At 40.6% G+C, this 14,253-nt stretch overlaps 2 protein-coding genes across 2 annotated transcripts; both read left to right on the top strand.

The window, feature by feature from the left end:
- The first annotated feature begins 3,447 nt into the window (after positions 1 to 3,447).
- LOC102709471 (putative receptor protein kinase ZmPK1) lies at positions 3,448 to 5,980 on the top strand. Its single transcript, XM_040524863.1, has 2 exons — positions 3,448 to 3,840; positions 3,885 to 5,980. The coding sequence occupies exons 1-2, from the start codon at positions 3,459 to 3,461 to the stop codon at positions 5,978 to 5,980; spliced, it is 2,478 nt and encodes an 825-aa protein (XP_040380797.1). The 5' UTR covers positions 3,448 to 3,458.
- A 3,597-nt stretch (positions 5,981 to 9,577) lies between these two features.
- On the top strand, positions 9,578 to 12,266 carry LOC102709184 (putative receptor protein kinase ZmPK1). The gene has a single exon (XM_015838445.2). It carries the CDS (start codon positions 9,652 to 9,654, stop codon positions 12,070 to 12,072), a length of 2,421 nt encoding a protein of 806 aa, XP_015693931.1. The 5' UTR covers positions 9,578 to 9,651; the 3' UTR covers positions 12,073 to 12,266.
- Positions 12,267 to 14,253: the final 1,987 nt, after the last annotated feature.

Genomic DNA, 14,253 nt, shown 5'->3' with positions numbered 1-14,253 from the left:
GGATTGGAGCTCGTTTGGACCTATATGACACCCTCGGACAAGTTTAGGGATCTAAAAATATATTTTAAGAGTTCAGTAACTTAGATGATACATGCATACAAGCTTAGAGACCGCTGATGTACTTTACTCTTTCATTTATTATATACATGGAGAGACCTTGGATTTAGCGAGAAAGAAATTGGCTTGTTCGGTTTGAGGAAACAGAGGATTTAAATCCCTAACAATTAATTTTTGTAGGTGTTATTCGGGTTATATGGATAAGATATATGAAAACCAAATAAAATGGTCCTTTCCTATAAGCTATAGGAAGAAAACATTCAAAATTTTGTGTGCACTTAAACCTCTTGAACGTTTAGATTGATGTGTGCATGTGTTTTCTTATTTAATTATTTTTTTCCTGTTTCTCTATGTTACAATTAAGCCAGACGAAACATGTCCTCAGCGCAAAGAGCATGCACTTTTAATAAAAACTAAGATTTATTTGGCTTGCCGCATATACAAAATTTCTCCAATCTCTGGTTCTCAACACGATCTCTCCAACGCGGAGATGTAACATGCAAGAAATATGGAGTTAGTGATCATAATTTTTGGGCATCTCTATAGAAGAACTATTGGGGCCAAGGCCAATTCATAGTTTGGAGTAGACCTACTTTCTGTTATTGAGACTTTTTTTTTCAATATCTCCTAGAGAGCAGGACACCTCAAAATCTCATTACAAACACCGGATTTTGGGGATAATTTTGTAAGCATCCGTTGGCGATGAGAAAACGGTCACGTGGCAGTAGCTTCGGTGAAGGCTCCAAGCTCACCTTCTAGAAGGACAAGAGCTTGGCACTTCTAGATTACGATGCTAGAGTTGTACGGAGCACCGACGTAGCCACTCGAGCTAACCGAGCAAAGCTTCTCAACAATGAACTCGGATCACATGCAGTCAGCCTTGACTGCAAATTAAGGACGGCACGGAATTTCATCCATCCATTCTAATGATTAACTGTCTAAATCTTATACTACAATATTTTCACTATAGTGTGTCGGACTGATTTAGACCATTCGATTTGTATCCATTGGTAATAAATATTACTGTCTAAGTTGTAGTTGTTATAGCAACCGTAGATGATCCGAATTCCTCAACAACGGTCAGAACCTAAGGAGGAGCTTTGACTCGCTAGCTGATACACACGTCATTGCATCCAATAACGAGGCATGTAAGGGCTCTCACAGTCGAAGTAACGGCTCCCCATAGCTCTGTTTATTTTGTGGTTGAAGAGTCAGCAAAGACACGCAATTCACAGTGCATCGTATTCTACATGGGCCCACAAAAGTTATGACTTGTCAGGGCAACGAGCTTCACAGTGTAGCAACCTTGGCTCCCTGTGTCTTGGCGTGTCCTGTGCCTGTGCTCCTCTGACAAGGAAACTCGTTTCTCCTGTAGGTTGCGAGGAGCTTCGCAGAAGTCGGTTTATAGCTTCCGTGGCATAAATTTGCTTAGGTGGTGAGCTAAAGCTATAACACACGTAAGCCGACTGTGAAAGACCTAAAACTGAACTCTGCATCTACCAGGGGCTTGCTATATTCAGGTTTCTATATCTTTCTCTTTGACAACCACGACATGTTTGACTGTTGACATTTGGCATATGGACGTGTTCTCTATTCTTTTTAGAATGAATGGATTAAATAGATTCACATGTTTCCCAAACCTCTAAGCACTATGATTCTATTAAAAACATTAATATATATATATATATATTAGAATTTTTTTTAAAATGTGTTTGTTAACTTTATGACAATTAATATTTGTTTATTCAAGGGGAAAAAAGGAAGCCAAAACTTTCTATGACCGGCCATGGCTGAATGGGAGGACAGTTTGTAATAAATATCAAATATGAGCCCTGTTCGGCTGTTCGCCTGTTCCTTGACTCCCTGTCAACGATGCGGTCAGAGAAAGCAAAGCAACCAAAAAAAAAAAAGGCCGCACATACCAAATGCAGTTCATCAGATCGAGACCATCCAATTCAGTGTCGCATGTGTGGAAGAACTAGGCATGACAAAATGCCAATTTTTACATGCCTCCTGCTACAAAACCGAATCTGGACCGTAGATTGTCTACAGCAACAACGTTAATGGCCAAACAAATATTTCTGTAACTATGCTATCGAAACCTTAAAACAACAGTTCAAGGAAGGAATTCCTAGTGACAAAACAGATTTGGAAGGATGTCTTAAGCATGACAACCTACTCACATCTTAACCCAAGCAACAATAGTACCGGCTTGCTACTAGAAGATTGGATAGCTCCAAAAGAGCTAAAAGGTGACATCAAATCCTTAATAATCATGGTATTGTGGAAAATATGTAAAGAACGTAAGAATAAGGTCTTCAACAAGAAATAGACAAGTTGATCAACCAAATCACAAAGACAATTGGGTTCTGGTGTACTAGTGGCGCACGGGGGTTATCAACCCTTTGCCTAATCAACATGGAAGCGATGACGAACCTATACTGTGAACTAGGTCTACAAAGGCACCTCCTTGGTGTCTACTGTAGCCCCTTCTGCCCTTATTTTCCTCTTCTGCGATTTGTCACCATGCTCTTGTATTTACTTTTCACACCCTCTTAATATAATGACACCCTGTCCGGGCTTAAATAAATGGCTGAGTTACAAAGTTAATAGCTATTATAGCATTCCCAACAGCTTATCCAAATTTGATCAGTCATATTGCCGGTAATCTAAAATATATTGTCTATTCATATCGGTCATCATTCCAACAAAACATGTATATTGCGTCCTCCATATATATTTAATATTATACAACCACATATTCTCATGTTGTTATTATTCTTTTATCTTGAGATTAGATGTTGTAAAATAGAATGAGGAGAGAGAAACTCTATCCTTTCATTACAGAGGATGTTCCATTTTAAAGTATGAGATAAAATATCTATTGGAGCAAATTTTTTTCACGTATATTCTATTTCCACGACGGACAATGGGAGCTGTTGGGGATTTTCATAGTCAATATATGAGTGCCTAACTCGTTCTTACTACACAACGAATGAGGTACCGCTTGAATTAGTGGATGACTGATTTGAAGTTTACACTAATTATTCAACGGCACATGAATTAAATGTTACAAAGCTAAAAGACTATTTTGACAAAGGTCTTACTGATGAAGAAAGCTACCAGAGGAACTATATTGTTACATTGTTTTGACTATTTAGTCCCTTTCCTACGCTAATACATCAAGTATATCTGTATATGATATATATATAGCAACTGGCAAAAAAAAAAGACAATTAGGAGGCCAGTGAAGTTGTCGTTAACTTTGTCATAGACTCAGCCACTCAGGCAGTTATTGGCTCTTTGCTCCACAATGTTGTTTTTTTTTTTTGCTGGGACCGAATTTGCTCCATAATCCTTTTGTTTTTGACTGAATTTGCTCCACAATCTTGATATATATAATGGACTCCAGCACATTGGTTTCCATTGCGTCAGATGATCATAGGCAATTGCTTGCCATAGCCATGAGAGCCGTCTACATTTTCACCACACTGGTTTTCTTCCTACTCATGCTCACCATTGCTCTTGCAGATAATAACAACAGCTTCCTTGCCAGAGGTTCATCAATTTCAACCCAGGATGACACCATCTTAGTGTCGCCGAACGGCGCCTTCTCCTGTGGCTTCTACAAGGTGGCCACCAATGCCTTCACCTTCTCCATCTGGTTCTCCAGGTCGACGGAGAAGACGGTCGCTTGGACAGCCAACCGCGATGCTCCGGTGAACGGCGAGGGCTCAAGGCTCGCCTTCCAGAAGGATGGGACCTTGGCCCTTCTTGACTACGGCTCGCCTTCCAGAAGGATGGGACCTTGGCCCTTCTTGACTACAACGGCAAAGTTGTATGGAGCACCAACACAACCGCAACTCAAGCCAACAGGGCAGGGCTTCTCGACAATGGAAATCTTGTTGTCATGGATCCAAACGGCCAGCATCTATGGAGGAGCTTCGACTCGCCAACAGATACGCTTCTGCCGTTGCAGCCAATAACTAGGAATGTCAAACTTGTATCTGCATCTGCAAGGGGTTTGCAATATTCAGGATTCAACAACTTTCTCTTTGATAGTAACAATATGTTGACACTCGTCTATAATGGCCCTGACGCTGGCAGCATATATTGGCCAAATCCTTCCTTCGACCAGCCATGGCTGAATGGGAGGACGACTTATAACAACAGCCTATATGGGGTTCTAGATCAGAAAGGTCATTTTGCAGCAAGTGACTTATTTCAATTTGACGCCTCTGATCTTGGTGATCATGTAATGAGGAGGTTGACACTGGATTACGACGGTAATCTTAGGCTGTACAGCCTAAACGAGACCATTGGCAGCTGGTCAGTTTCTTGGATGGCATTCTCTAGAGTATGTCAAATGCATGGAGTGTGTGGCATAAACAGTGTCTGCAACTACCTTCCTAAACTCCATTGCTCTTGCCTCCAAGGCTTCGAGGTGATTGAACCAAGTGACTGGAGCAAAGGATGCAAGCGCAAGGCAGACATCACAGCCATCTCGGAGAAAGGGAATAGACATAATACAAACAACACAATCAACCAGAACTTCTCTTTCAGAAAGAGCACTGGAACTGACTACTGGGGGTATGACTTGGCCTACAAAGCATCAGTGCCGTTCTCGGAATGTAGAAATATATGCCTGGCAAACTCTAACTGCCAAGGCTTTGGTTACCGAAAAGGAACAGGCCAATGTTATCCAAAGTTCTTGCTTTTCAATGGCAGAAGCTTCCCTGATCCTTACAATGACCTCTATCTGAAAGTTCCTAAGGGGGTATCATTTACCAAAGAAACAGATTCTAGACTAAACCATTCTTGCGGAGTTACTGAAAAACTGGCATACACTTCATCACAAATGTTGGAGGATGTTAGTTCCAAGTTCAAGTTTGGTTACTTCCTTTCTTCTGTGTTAACATTGCTTTTGATTGAAGTGGTTTTAATCGTTGCTGGATTTTCAGTCGTTAAAAAATGGGAGACAAGACCAGAGATTAATGATGAAGGTTACATGATCATTTCTAGCCAGTTCCGAAGATTCACCTACAAGGAGTTACACAAGGCAACGAATTGTTTTCAGGAAGAGCTAGGAAGTGGTGGATCAGGTGTGGTTTACAAGGGAGTCCTTGATGATGAAAGGAAGGTTGCAGTGAAAAAGCTAAACGATGTGATCTATGGAGAGCAGGAGTTAAGGTCTCAGCTAAGTGTCATAGGAAGAATGTATCATATGAATCTGGTCAGAATCTGGGGGTTTTGTGTGGACAAGACAAAAATACTCTTGGTTTCTGAGTACATTGAGAACGGTTCTTTAGACAAACTTCTATTTGACGATCACAACTTATTTCCTGTCCTAAAATGGAGCCAAAGGTACAGTATTGCACTTGGAGTGGCAAAAGGACTGGCATATCTTCACCATGAGTGTCTTGAATGGATCGTCCACTGCGATATCAAACCGGAAAACATATTGCTAGATAAAGACTTTGAGCCAAAGATTGCTGATTTTGGACTGGTGAAACTACTTAAGCAAGGAACAACACAAATGTTGTCGAGAGTGCATGGAACTAGAGGGTATATTGCACCAGAATGGGCTCTAAATCTTCCTATCACAGGCAAGGCTGATGTTTACAGCTATGGAGTAGTACTTCTTGAGTTAGTGAAGGGGATTCGGGTTTCCAGATGGGTGGTTGATGGCAAGGAGGAGGTAGAACTGGCTGTTAAACGCACTGTTGATACTCTCAGCGAGAAATTGGCTAGCAAAGATCAATCATGGCTGCTGGAATTTGTTGACCGCAGGCTTGATGGAGAATTCAACTATTCACAGGCAGCCACAGTGCTAAAGATAGCAGTGTTGTGTCTGGAAGGAGATAGGCATAGGCGACCAAGCATGGATACTGTGGTTGAAATCCTGCTTTCGGCTGTGGGATAATGTCCAGCACTATCATTGCTACTACATTCATATCAAGTTGATGTATGTATTGTGAGAAAATAATAAGGTACCTTGTTGAAAGAGAAACTAACCAGAGCGCCTATCTTACACTGAAATTTTAGTAGTATTCGCATTCCCTCAAAATAGTAACGGAGTATGGTTATTTGGTATTCGCAATAAACCATTATAGTATACTTTTTCTGAGTCTAATAACGTATATGAGAGTAACAATTGAATGTATTTAATCCATTGAAGAACATGCGTAGACTACGAAGCTGTAAGAACTCGAAATCTAATTTCTTGAAGTATCACTATTCACTAATTGATTGAAGGAGCAGAAACATATTAAACAAATAATTGGACCCTAAATAGTACCATTGATTAAAACTGTATGATCCAAAAGAACTACAGAAAAAAATAACAGGATAGTTAAGGAAATCAACCACTACCAGATTTCTACCTCATCGTTGCGGTGCTCCGATGCGCTCGACGAGGCGACGCCATTGCCCGCCCATCAACGTCGAATCATTCCACTCCGTCATCATCTGTTCATAAACCCCCTCAAATCAGTCTCGGACTCCCCCAAATCATCTGCGCAAATGCTGATTAATCCCCTCTTACCAGCTACTGCTACAGGCGCCGCTGCGGTGCGTAGGGCTCCGGACAGCGCGCGCCATTGGAACTCCTCCGCCTCCGGAGACCCGGGCACCGGAACTGCGCCGCGAGCAAGGGCAGCAGCGGGTGCCCCCAAATCCGTCGCGAGAGCTCGCGGTCGACGCGGTGGCTGCTCGCCGCCGTCGCCCGCCGGTAGCGCCGCTGCTCCGCGGCGAAGGTTTTTTTTTTTTTTTTTTGAGAAAACTCCGCGGCGCAGTTCGAGTCTTCGAGAGCGCACACATGGTCTGGGCTGACCAAGTGGTAGATTGTGTCCGGCCCATTTTCTTTGCAAGGCTTAGGGCCATTTGGGCTTTAAGCCCATTACAGAAGAAGATCATGGGCCTGTTTGATTGGCAACTAAATTTGCCGAGCTATAGTTTTGGTGGATAACGTATGGTTTCCGTCACAACTATAACTCGTCTAACTTCGAGCCATTTGGCCCCCGTGCCATTCATTATATTTTATTGCTTAATTTTATCTAAGCTTAATTTATCATGTTGTTTGTCACAAAAGCATGGTTAGACTAAGGCCGCGTTCATCCACCCCTAAGTTAACTTTTCCATGCGCACACTTCATAAACTGCTAAACGGTGTGTTTTTTAAAAATTTTCTATAAAAAAATTGTTTTAAAAAATAATATCTATTTTATATTTTTTAATAATTAATAATTAATTAGTTATATACTAATTTATTAATACGTTTTTCCCACCAGAGTAAATTAACCTAGCAGGCTCAAACGAACGCGGCCTAAAGTTAGCTTAAGAATGTACGGTAACGTTAGTTCTCAACCAAACGGACCCTGTATACTCAGTACTGATAGCGTACTAGTACTACCTCCAAAGTTCCAATATTGTTTGGCAGCTTTGGACAAATTATTTTGAAGCTAAAAATTTTGTAATGGCCTGATCAAGAAATTTTGGCAACGGCCACCTTGTTTCACACTAATTTATTTTTATATCCAAAATTTGTCAATATTTGAACGTTCAATTTGCTCCAATTTTGATTGCAAAGATTTGGGGGGCAATTGTTTGGTTTGTTTAAAGAAAAAGGCAAACAACATATTTGTAAATAAAATAATTAGGAATAAAAATTTTATATATGTGCTTTTATCAATCTAAAAGCCAATGCTTGAAAATAAACTACAATAAAAAATCTAAAATTAACTTTAAATTTATAGTTGAAAATTCAATGTTTGACTTATAAACATAAGCAAAAGTGAAAAGATAAAGTGAAAAGATGGATCTGTTGGTGGTATGGAGATTTTTTTTATTTTTTAAACTTTTTTAAGAAATAATTTTATTACTAAACATCCGGAGAAAATATCTCCAAAACTGAATCTTTTAGGACAACGCTGCCACATCGCCTGTTCGGGCATAACATGGCGTGGCAGTCTTGCCACGCCATTGGCAAGATAATGCTGCCACGCCACCGACAATGACGTGGTCAAAAGGTTTATATGGTGAAAATATTTTCTCCGGAGATTTAGTAATAAAATTATTCCTTAAAAAAGTTTAAAAAATAAAAAAATTCTGGTATGGATGTCATGTGCTCCACACGTTGAACTGCCCCTAGCCATTTGCTCCTCCTATGCTTGCAAGTTGCAACCAACGGAGGAGAATGGTTAAGCAATGTTGACCCCGTATTCTTGTAGTATTATTCGAGAAAAGCTGACCCTTCGTTTGGCGTCATACAAAATTTAGCAATTGACGGAGGAGGGGGTCAAAGAAAAATGTAGAACTAAGGCGACATGAAATTCATTAGTCAAGACATCACGGATTTAGCAGCGTAATTAAGGTCAGCATGCAATGATAGTTGGCAGGCAAGTACAAGAGAGAACTCTTCCAGTGTTGCGGAAAGAATAGCATTTCAACTCGGAACGAGCCAATTTACATCAACTAAGGATGGTCATCGGAGGTGATTGTTCGTCTTTTCCAAAGAAAAAACCAAATGACATTTTTATAAATAAAAAAATATTTATGAATAAAAATTTTATATACGTGTTATTAGTAATCTAAAAGCAAAAGCTAAAAATAAACTATAATAAAAAAACCCAAAATCAACTACAAATTTAATATTGAAAATTTAAATTTTGAAAGATGGAGTGATTAAATTTGATAGAGGGAAACTGCAGCAGTATATTTTCTCAAATGCTGCATACTTTCATAATATAATAAGTTTAATAGGTTGCATAAATACTTTCCATGTTCTAAAATATAAAGGTTTCTAAGTTGTTTAACAAACATTAAAGTTGATGAAAAAAATGCTAGAATACCTTTTAATAAACGAGGATGGGATAGGGGTGAAAGGAAAGACATAGATGTGATAGAAATAAATTAAAATATAAGGTGGTTAATATAAAAAATACCATAAATAATAGTGTTTATATTCTATACAAATTTCAATTCTCAAAGCGTTTAAATTAGAAACGTCCAGCGGTTATCTTTTCTCTTATGCTTATACTTATAAGCCATTCTCTTATGCTTATACTTATAAGCCAGAAGTTGAATCTTAGAAACTTTTGATGACAAGATTTTTTTCATCATAGTTTATTCTTTAGTCTTGTCTTTGATTTTAGATAACTAAGAACATGTATCGAAAAGTTTTTACCTATAAGTTATTTTAATTGTTAATAAGGCATTACGCTTAAGATTAATTTCAATGAAACAATGACGTTTTTAGCTGTCAACATTGCGCTTTGAATACCACATCACAGCCCATTTGTCAAAGAAGACCAGGGAACCAAGCTTCTTGCCAGATGCAGCAGTGCAGCACCAGGCAACGCCGTTGTGGGCATGCTGAATCAATGATTGGCCATTTGGTCCCCTTCATCGTTCCTGTCCAGTTCATGCAACAGAAAGCCGCCACCAGATTTGCAGGCTCCTGGCTCGACGACTGATCAATATATAATTGACTCCAGCACACACTTTCTCGTGCCAAACACTCTGGCCCTCTTCGGTTTGAAGAAATTGAACTGTTTTCTCTGAAATTACTGTGATCCGAAGAAACCTTACCATCGCCATGAGAGGCTTCTGCATTTTCACCACAGCGATCTCCTTCCTTCTCATGCTCCTCACTGCTGCTGCAAAAGATCAAGAAAGCTCCCTTGCCAGAGGCTCCAGCTTCTCCACCCAGGGTGACACCATGGCCATCCTGGTGTCACCCAATGGGGACTTCTCGTGTGGCTTCTACAAGGTGGCCACCAACGCCTTCACCTTCTCCATCTGGTTCTCCAGGTCGTCGGAGAAGACCGTCGCGTGGACGGCCAACCGCGACGCTCCGGTGAACGGCGCGGGCTCCAGGCTCACCTTCCGGAAGGACGGGACCTTCGCCCTTCTCGACTACAATGGCAAAGTTGTATGGAGCACGAACACAACGGACACTCGAGCCAACCGAGCTGAGCTTCTCGACTATGGGAACCTTGTTGTCACGGATCCAGACGGGCAGAATCTATGGAGGAGCTTCGACTCGCCAACGGATACACTTTTGCCTCTGCAGCCAATAACTAGGAATGTTAAACTGGTATCTGCTTCTGCCAGGGGTTTGCTATATTCAGGCTTCTACAACTTTCTCTATGACAGTAACAATGTGCTGACTCTTGTCTACAATGGCCCTGACACTGCAAGCATATATTGGCCAAATCCTTCCTTTGATAACCCATGGAAGAGTGGGAGGTCAACTTATAACAGTAGACGCTATGGGGTTCTAGATCAGGGAGGCTATTTTGTATCAAGTGACAAACTTAAATTTGAAGCCTCTGATCTTGGTGATCATGTCATGAGGAGGTTGACACTGGATTATGATGGTAATCTTAGGCTATACAGCCTAAACGAAACCAGTGGCAGCTGGTCAATTTCTTGGATGGCATTCTCAAGAGTATGTCAAATGCATGGAGTGTGTGGCATAAACAGTGTCTGCAATTACACCCCGAAACTCCATTGTTCTTGCCTCCGAGGCTTCGAGGTGATTGAACCGAGTGACTGGAGCAAAGGGTGCAAGCGCAAGGAAAACATCACTGCTATCTGGGATAAAGGGAATAGAAACAATACAAACAACACTATCAGCCATGACTTCTCATTCAGAAAGAACACTGGAACTGACTTCTGGGGGTACGACATCGCCTACAAAGAGTCAGTGCCATACTCTTACTGTAGAAATATATGCCTGGCCATCAATAATTGCCAAGGCTTTGGTTACCGGAAAGGAACTGGCCAATGTTATCCAAAATACTCACTTTTCAATGGCAAGAGCTTCCCAGATCCTTACAATGACAACTATCTGAAAGTTCCTAAGGGAGTGTCATTTACCAAAGAATCAGATTATAGACTAACCCATTCCTGCGGAGTTACTGAAAAATTGGCCTACCCTTCATCCCAAATGTCTGAGGATGTCAGTTCCAAGTTTGCGTTTGGTTACTTCCTGTCTTCTGTTCTAACATTGCTTTTGATTGAAGTAATTTTAATCATTGTTGGGTTTTCAGTTGTTCAAAAGTGGGAGAAAAGCCCAGAGATTACTGACGAGGGCTACATGATCATTTCGAGTCAATTCCGGCGATTCAGCTACAAGGAGTTACACAAGGCAACCAATTGTTTTAAGGAAGAGCTGGGAAGTGGTGGATCAGGTGTGGTCTACAAGGGAGTCCTCGATGATGAAAGGAAGGTTGCAGTGAAAAAGCTAAATGATGTGATCTATGGAGAGCAGGAGTTAAAGTCTGAGTTAAGCGTCATAGGAAGAATATATCATATGAATCTGGTCAGAATTTGGGGGTTTTGTGTGGAGAAGACAAATAGGCTCTTGGTTTCTGAGTACATTGAGAACGGTTCTTTAGACAGACTTCTGTTTGACGATCACAACTTATTTCCTATCCTAAAATGGAGCCAAAGGTACAATATTGCACTTGGAGTGGCAAAAGGACTGGCATATCTCCACCATGAGTGTCTTGAATGGATTGTGCACTGCGATATCAAACCGGAAAACATATTGCTAGATAAAGACTTTGAGCCAAAGATTGCAGATTTTGGACTGGTGAAACTACTTAAGCAAGGAACAGCACAAATGTTGTCGAGAGTGCATGGAACTAGAGGGTATATTGCACCAGAATGGACTCTAAATCTTCCAATCACAGGCAAGGCTGATGTTTACAGCTATGGAATATTACTTGTTGAGTTAGTGAAGGGGAGTCGGGTTTCCCGATGGGTGTTTGATGGCAAGGAAGAGGTAGAACTGGCTGTTAAATGCACTGTTGATACTCTCAACGAGAAATTGGCTAGCGAAGATCAATCATGGCTGCTGGAATTCATTGACCGCAGGCTTAATGGAGAATTCAACTATTCACAGGCAGCCACAGTGCTAAAGATAGCAGTGTTGTGTCTGGAAGGAGATAGGCGCAGGCGACCAAGCATGGATACTGTGGTTGAAACCCTGCATTCGGCTGTGGGATAATGTCCAGCACTGTCATTGCTACTACATGTCTACATTCATATCAAGTTGATCTATGCATTGTGAGAAAATGGTAAGTTACGTTGTTGAAAGAGAAAATTAACAAGAGCGCCTATCTTACACTGATTGAAATTTTAGTAGTATTCGCATTCCCTCAAAATAGTAGCGAAGTTTGACTGTATGTATAGGATAGTGTATAATACGAATCCAGTTTGACTGATGAATGCTTCGAGTCTAATAATGTAGATGAAAGTAGAAAATGAATGCATGAATATTTGTCATTTGTCAAGACTAGCTACGAAACTGTGAGAACTGGAAATCTAATTTCTTTCAAGTATCAGACTATACCACTAATTGATTTAAGGATCAGGAACAAACTAAACAAATAATTGTACCCCAAACATTCAGTACCATTGATTCAAGCCGTATGATCCAAAAGAGGTATACAAAAAAATTGACAGGATAGTTAAGGAACTCAACCACTAGCAGATTTCTACCTCATCGTTGCAGTGCTCCGATCCGACGCGCTCGGCGACACCAATGCCCGCCCATCAATCTCGAATCCTTCCCCCTCCGTCGTCATCTGATGCATAAAACTCCCAAATCAGTCTCGGACTCCTCGCCGTCCTCCAGCACGGGTGCTTATTAATCCCCTCTTACCAGCTACCGGCGCGTAGGGTGTGATCCGGGCAGCTCCGCGGCGTTGGAACTCCTCCGCCTCCGGCAACCCGGGCACCGGAACGGCGCCGCGTGCCAAGGGCAGCAGCGTGTGCACCCCCCACCCAAAATCCGTCGCCGCCGCTGCTCCGGCGCCCGCTGGTTCGAGTGTACGAGAGCGCATGGGCACACCTCCACTGGGCTGATCCAAGTGGTAGGTTGTATCCGGCCCATTTGCTTTGCAATGCTTGGGCCTATTTGGGCTTAAAGCCCATTGCAGAGGAAGGTTAATACTCTCTTCGTTCCAAGACAAATTAATATTTCACTTTTATGATTAACATTTTTGTTTTTATTAGATGATAAATCATAAATAGTATTTTACGTGTGATTATTTTTTTAATTTCTTAAAAAATTTCAAATAAGACGGATGGTCCAACGTTGTACACGGAAACCGAAAGATTGGTTTGTTTTGGGACGGAGAGAGTACTCTAGTTGTGATTGTGAGTGTACTAGTTCAAGTTCTAGTAAATATCAAAACTTTTTGGTGGCTTTGAACAAAGAGGATAGTCGTGTCGTATTTGTAACGAAAAATAATTTATGAATAAATCTTTTATATATGTATTTTTAACGATCTAAAAGGCTAGGCTAGAAAATAAACTTCAGTAAAATAAATTCAAAATCAACTCAAAATTTAAGATTGAAAATTTAAATTTTGGCTTATAATAATAAGTATAAGCGAAAAGATAAGAGTAAAATTTGGTCGTATTATTATCAGTGAGAAAGTCATTTGGCGTCATACAGCAGTACAAGATATAGCAATAGACGGAGTCGGGTCAACGAAAAATGCAGCAATAAAATGACATGCAATGCATTATATTAGTCAAAGGCATCACGGATTTGGCAGTGTGATTAAGGTCATGTCAAAATTTATAAAAATAATAATTAATCAAATTAAGGTTGTGAGTTGTGACAGCACTTTCAAGCTCGTGCTCAACGCCGGGGGACCAACGCTAACGGGGGCGCTGAACGGAGTGAGATCCTTGTCGGTACGACCGTACGAGAGTAGTACGCTCGTAGTACAAGATTAGTATAAAGTCAATGCTATAACACATTAAACACAATATCTTTTCAAATCAAAATTAATTAATTTTGATATGGAGATACAATAGTATATTTTCTCAACCGATACATATTTATATTACCATAAGTTTGGTTGTAGCTATCGGCTAATCGGCTCCTTGCTGATAATCAACTTTGAGTAGTATCTAACATAAAATTGATAGGTGTAGTTTGGTGTTGCATCGGTTCAATCTAACTAATCAAGATTACTCATAGTAAGCTAGATTATATTTTATAGATCCTTATTGATCATCAGTTGGCTATAGCCAAATAAATCTTGCAAATATGTATACTCATGGTAATTATATCAATAAAATACCGATTGCCTTACTATAGTGTTTCTACACCAATTGGCTAGTCTCACAGAATCCTATCGGCTAATCGGTTGTTTGATATACTTCTATCTTT

The sequence above is a fragment of the Oryza brachyantha genome, chromosome 6, assembly GCF_000231095.2.
Source record: "Oryza brachyantha chromosome 6, ObraRS2, whole genome shotgun sequence".
Taxonomy (NCBI): domain Eukaryota; kingdom Viridiplantae; phylum Streptophyta; class Magnoliopsida; order Poales; family Poaceae; genus Oryza; species Oryza brachyantha.
This window is presented reverse-complemented; position numbering and strand designations above follow the sequence as displayed.

Coding starts and splice junctions, on each gene's coding strand:
- LOC102709471 (XM_040524863.1), top strand. CDS start 3,459: ATGGACTCCAGCACATTGGTTTCCATTGCGTCAGATGATCATAGGCAA. Junction 3,841..3,884: donor CTTGGCCCTTCTTGACTACG/GCTCGCCTTCCA, acceptor TTCTTGACTACA/ACGGCAAAGTTGTATGGAGC.
- LOC102709184 (XM_015838445.2), top strand. CDS start 9,652: ATGAGAGGCTTCTGCATTTTCACCACAGCGATCTCCTTCCTTCTCATG.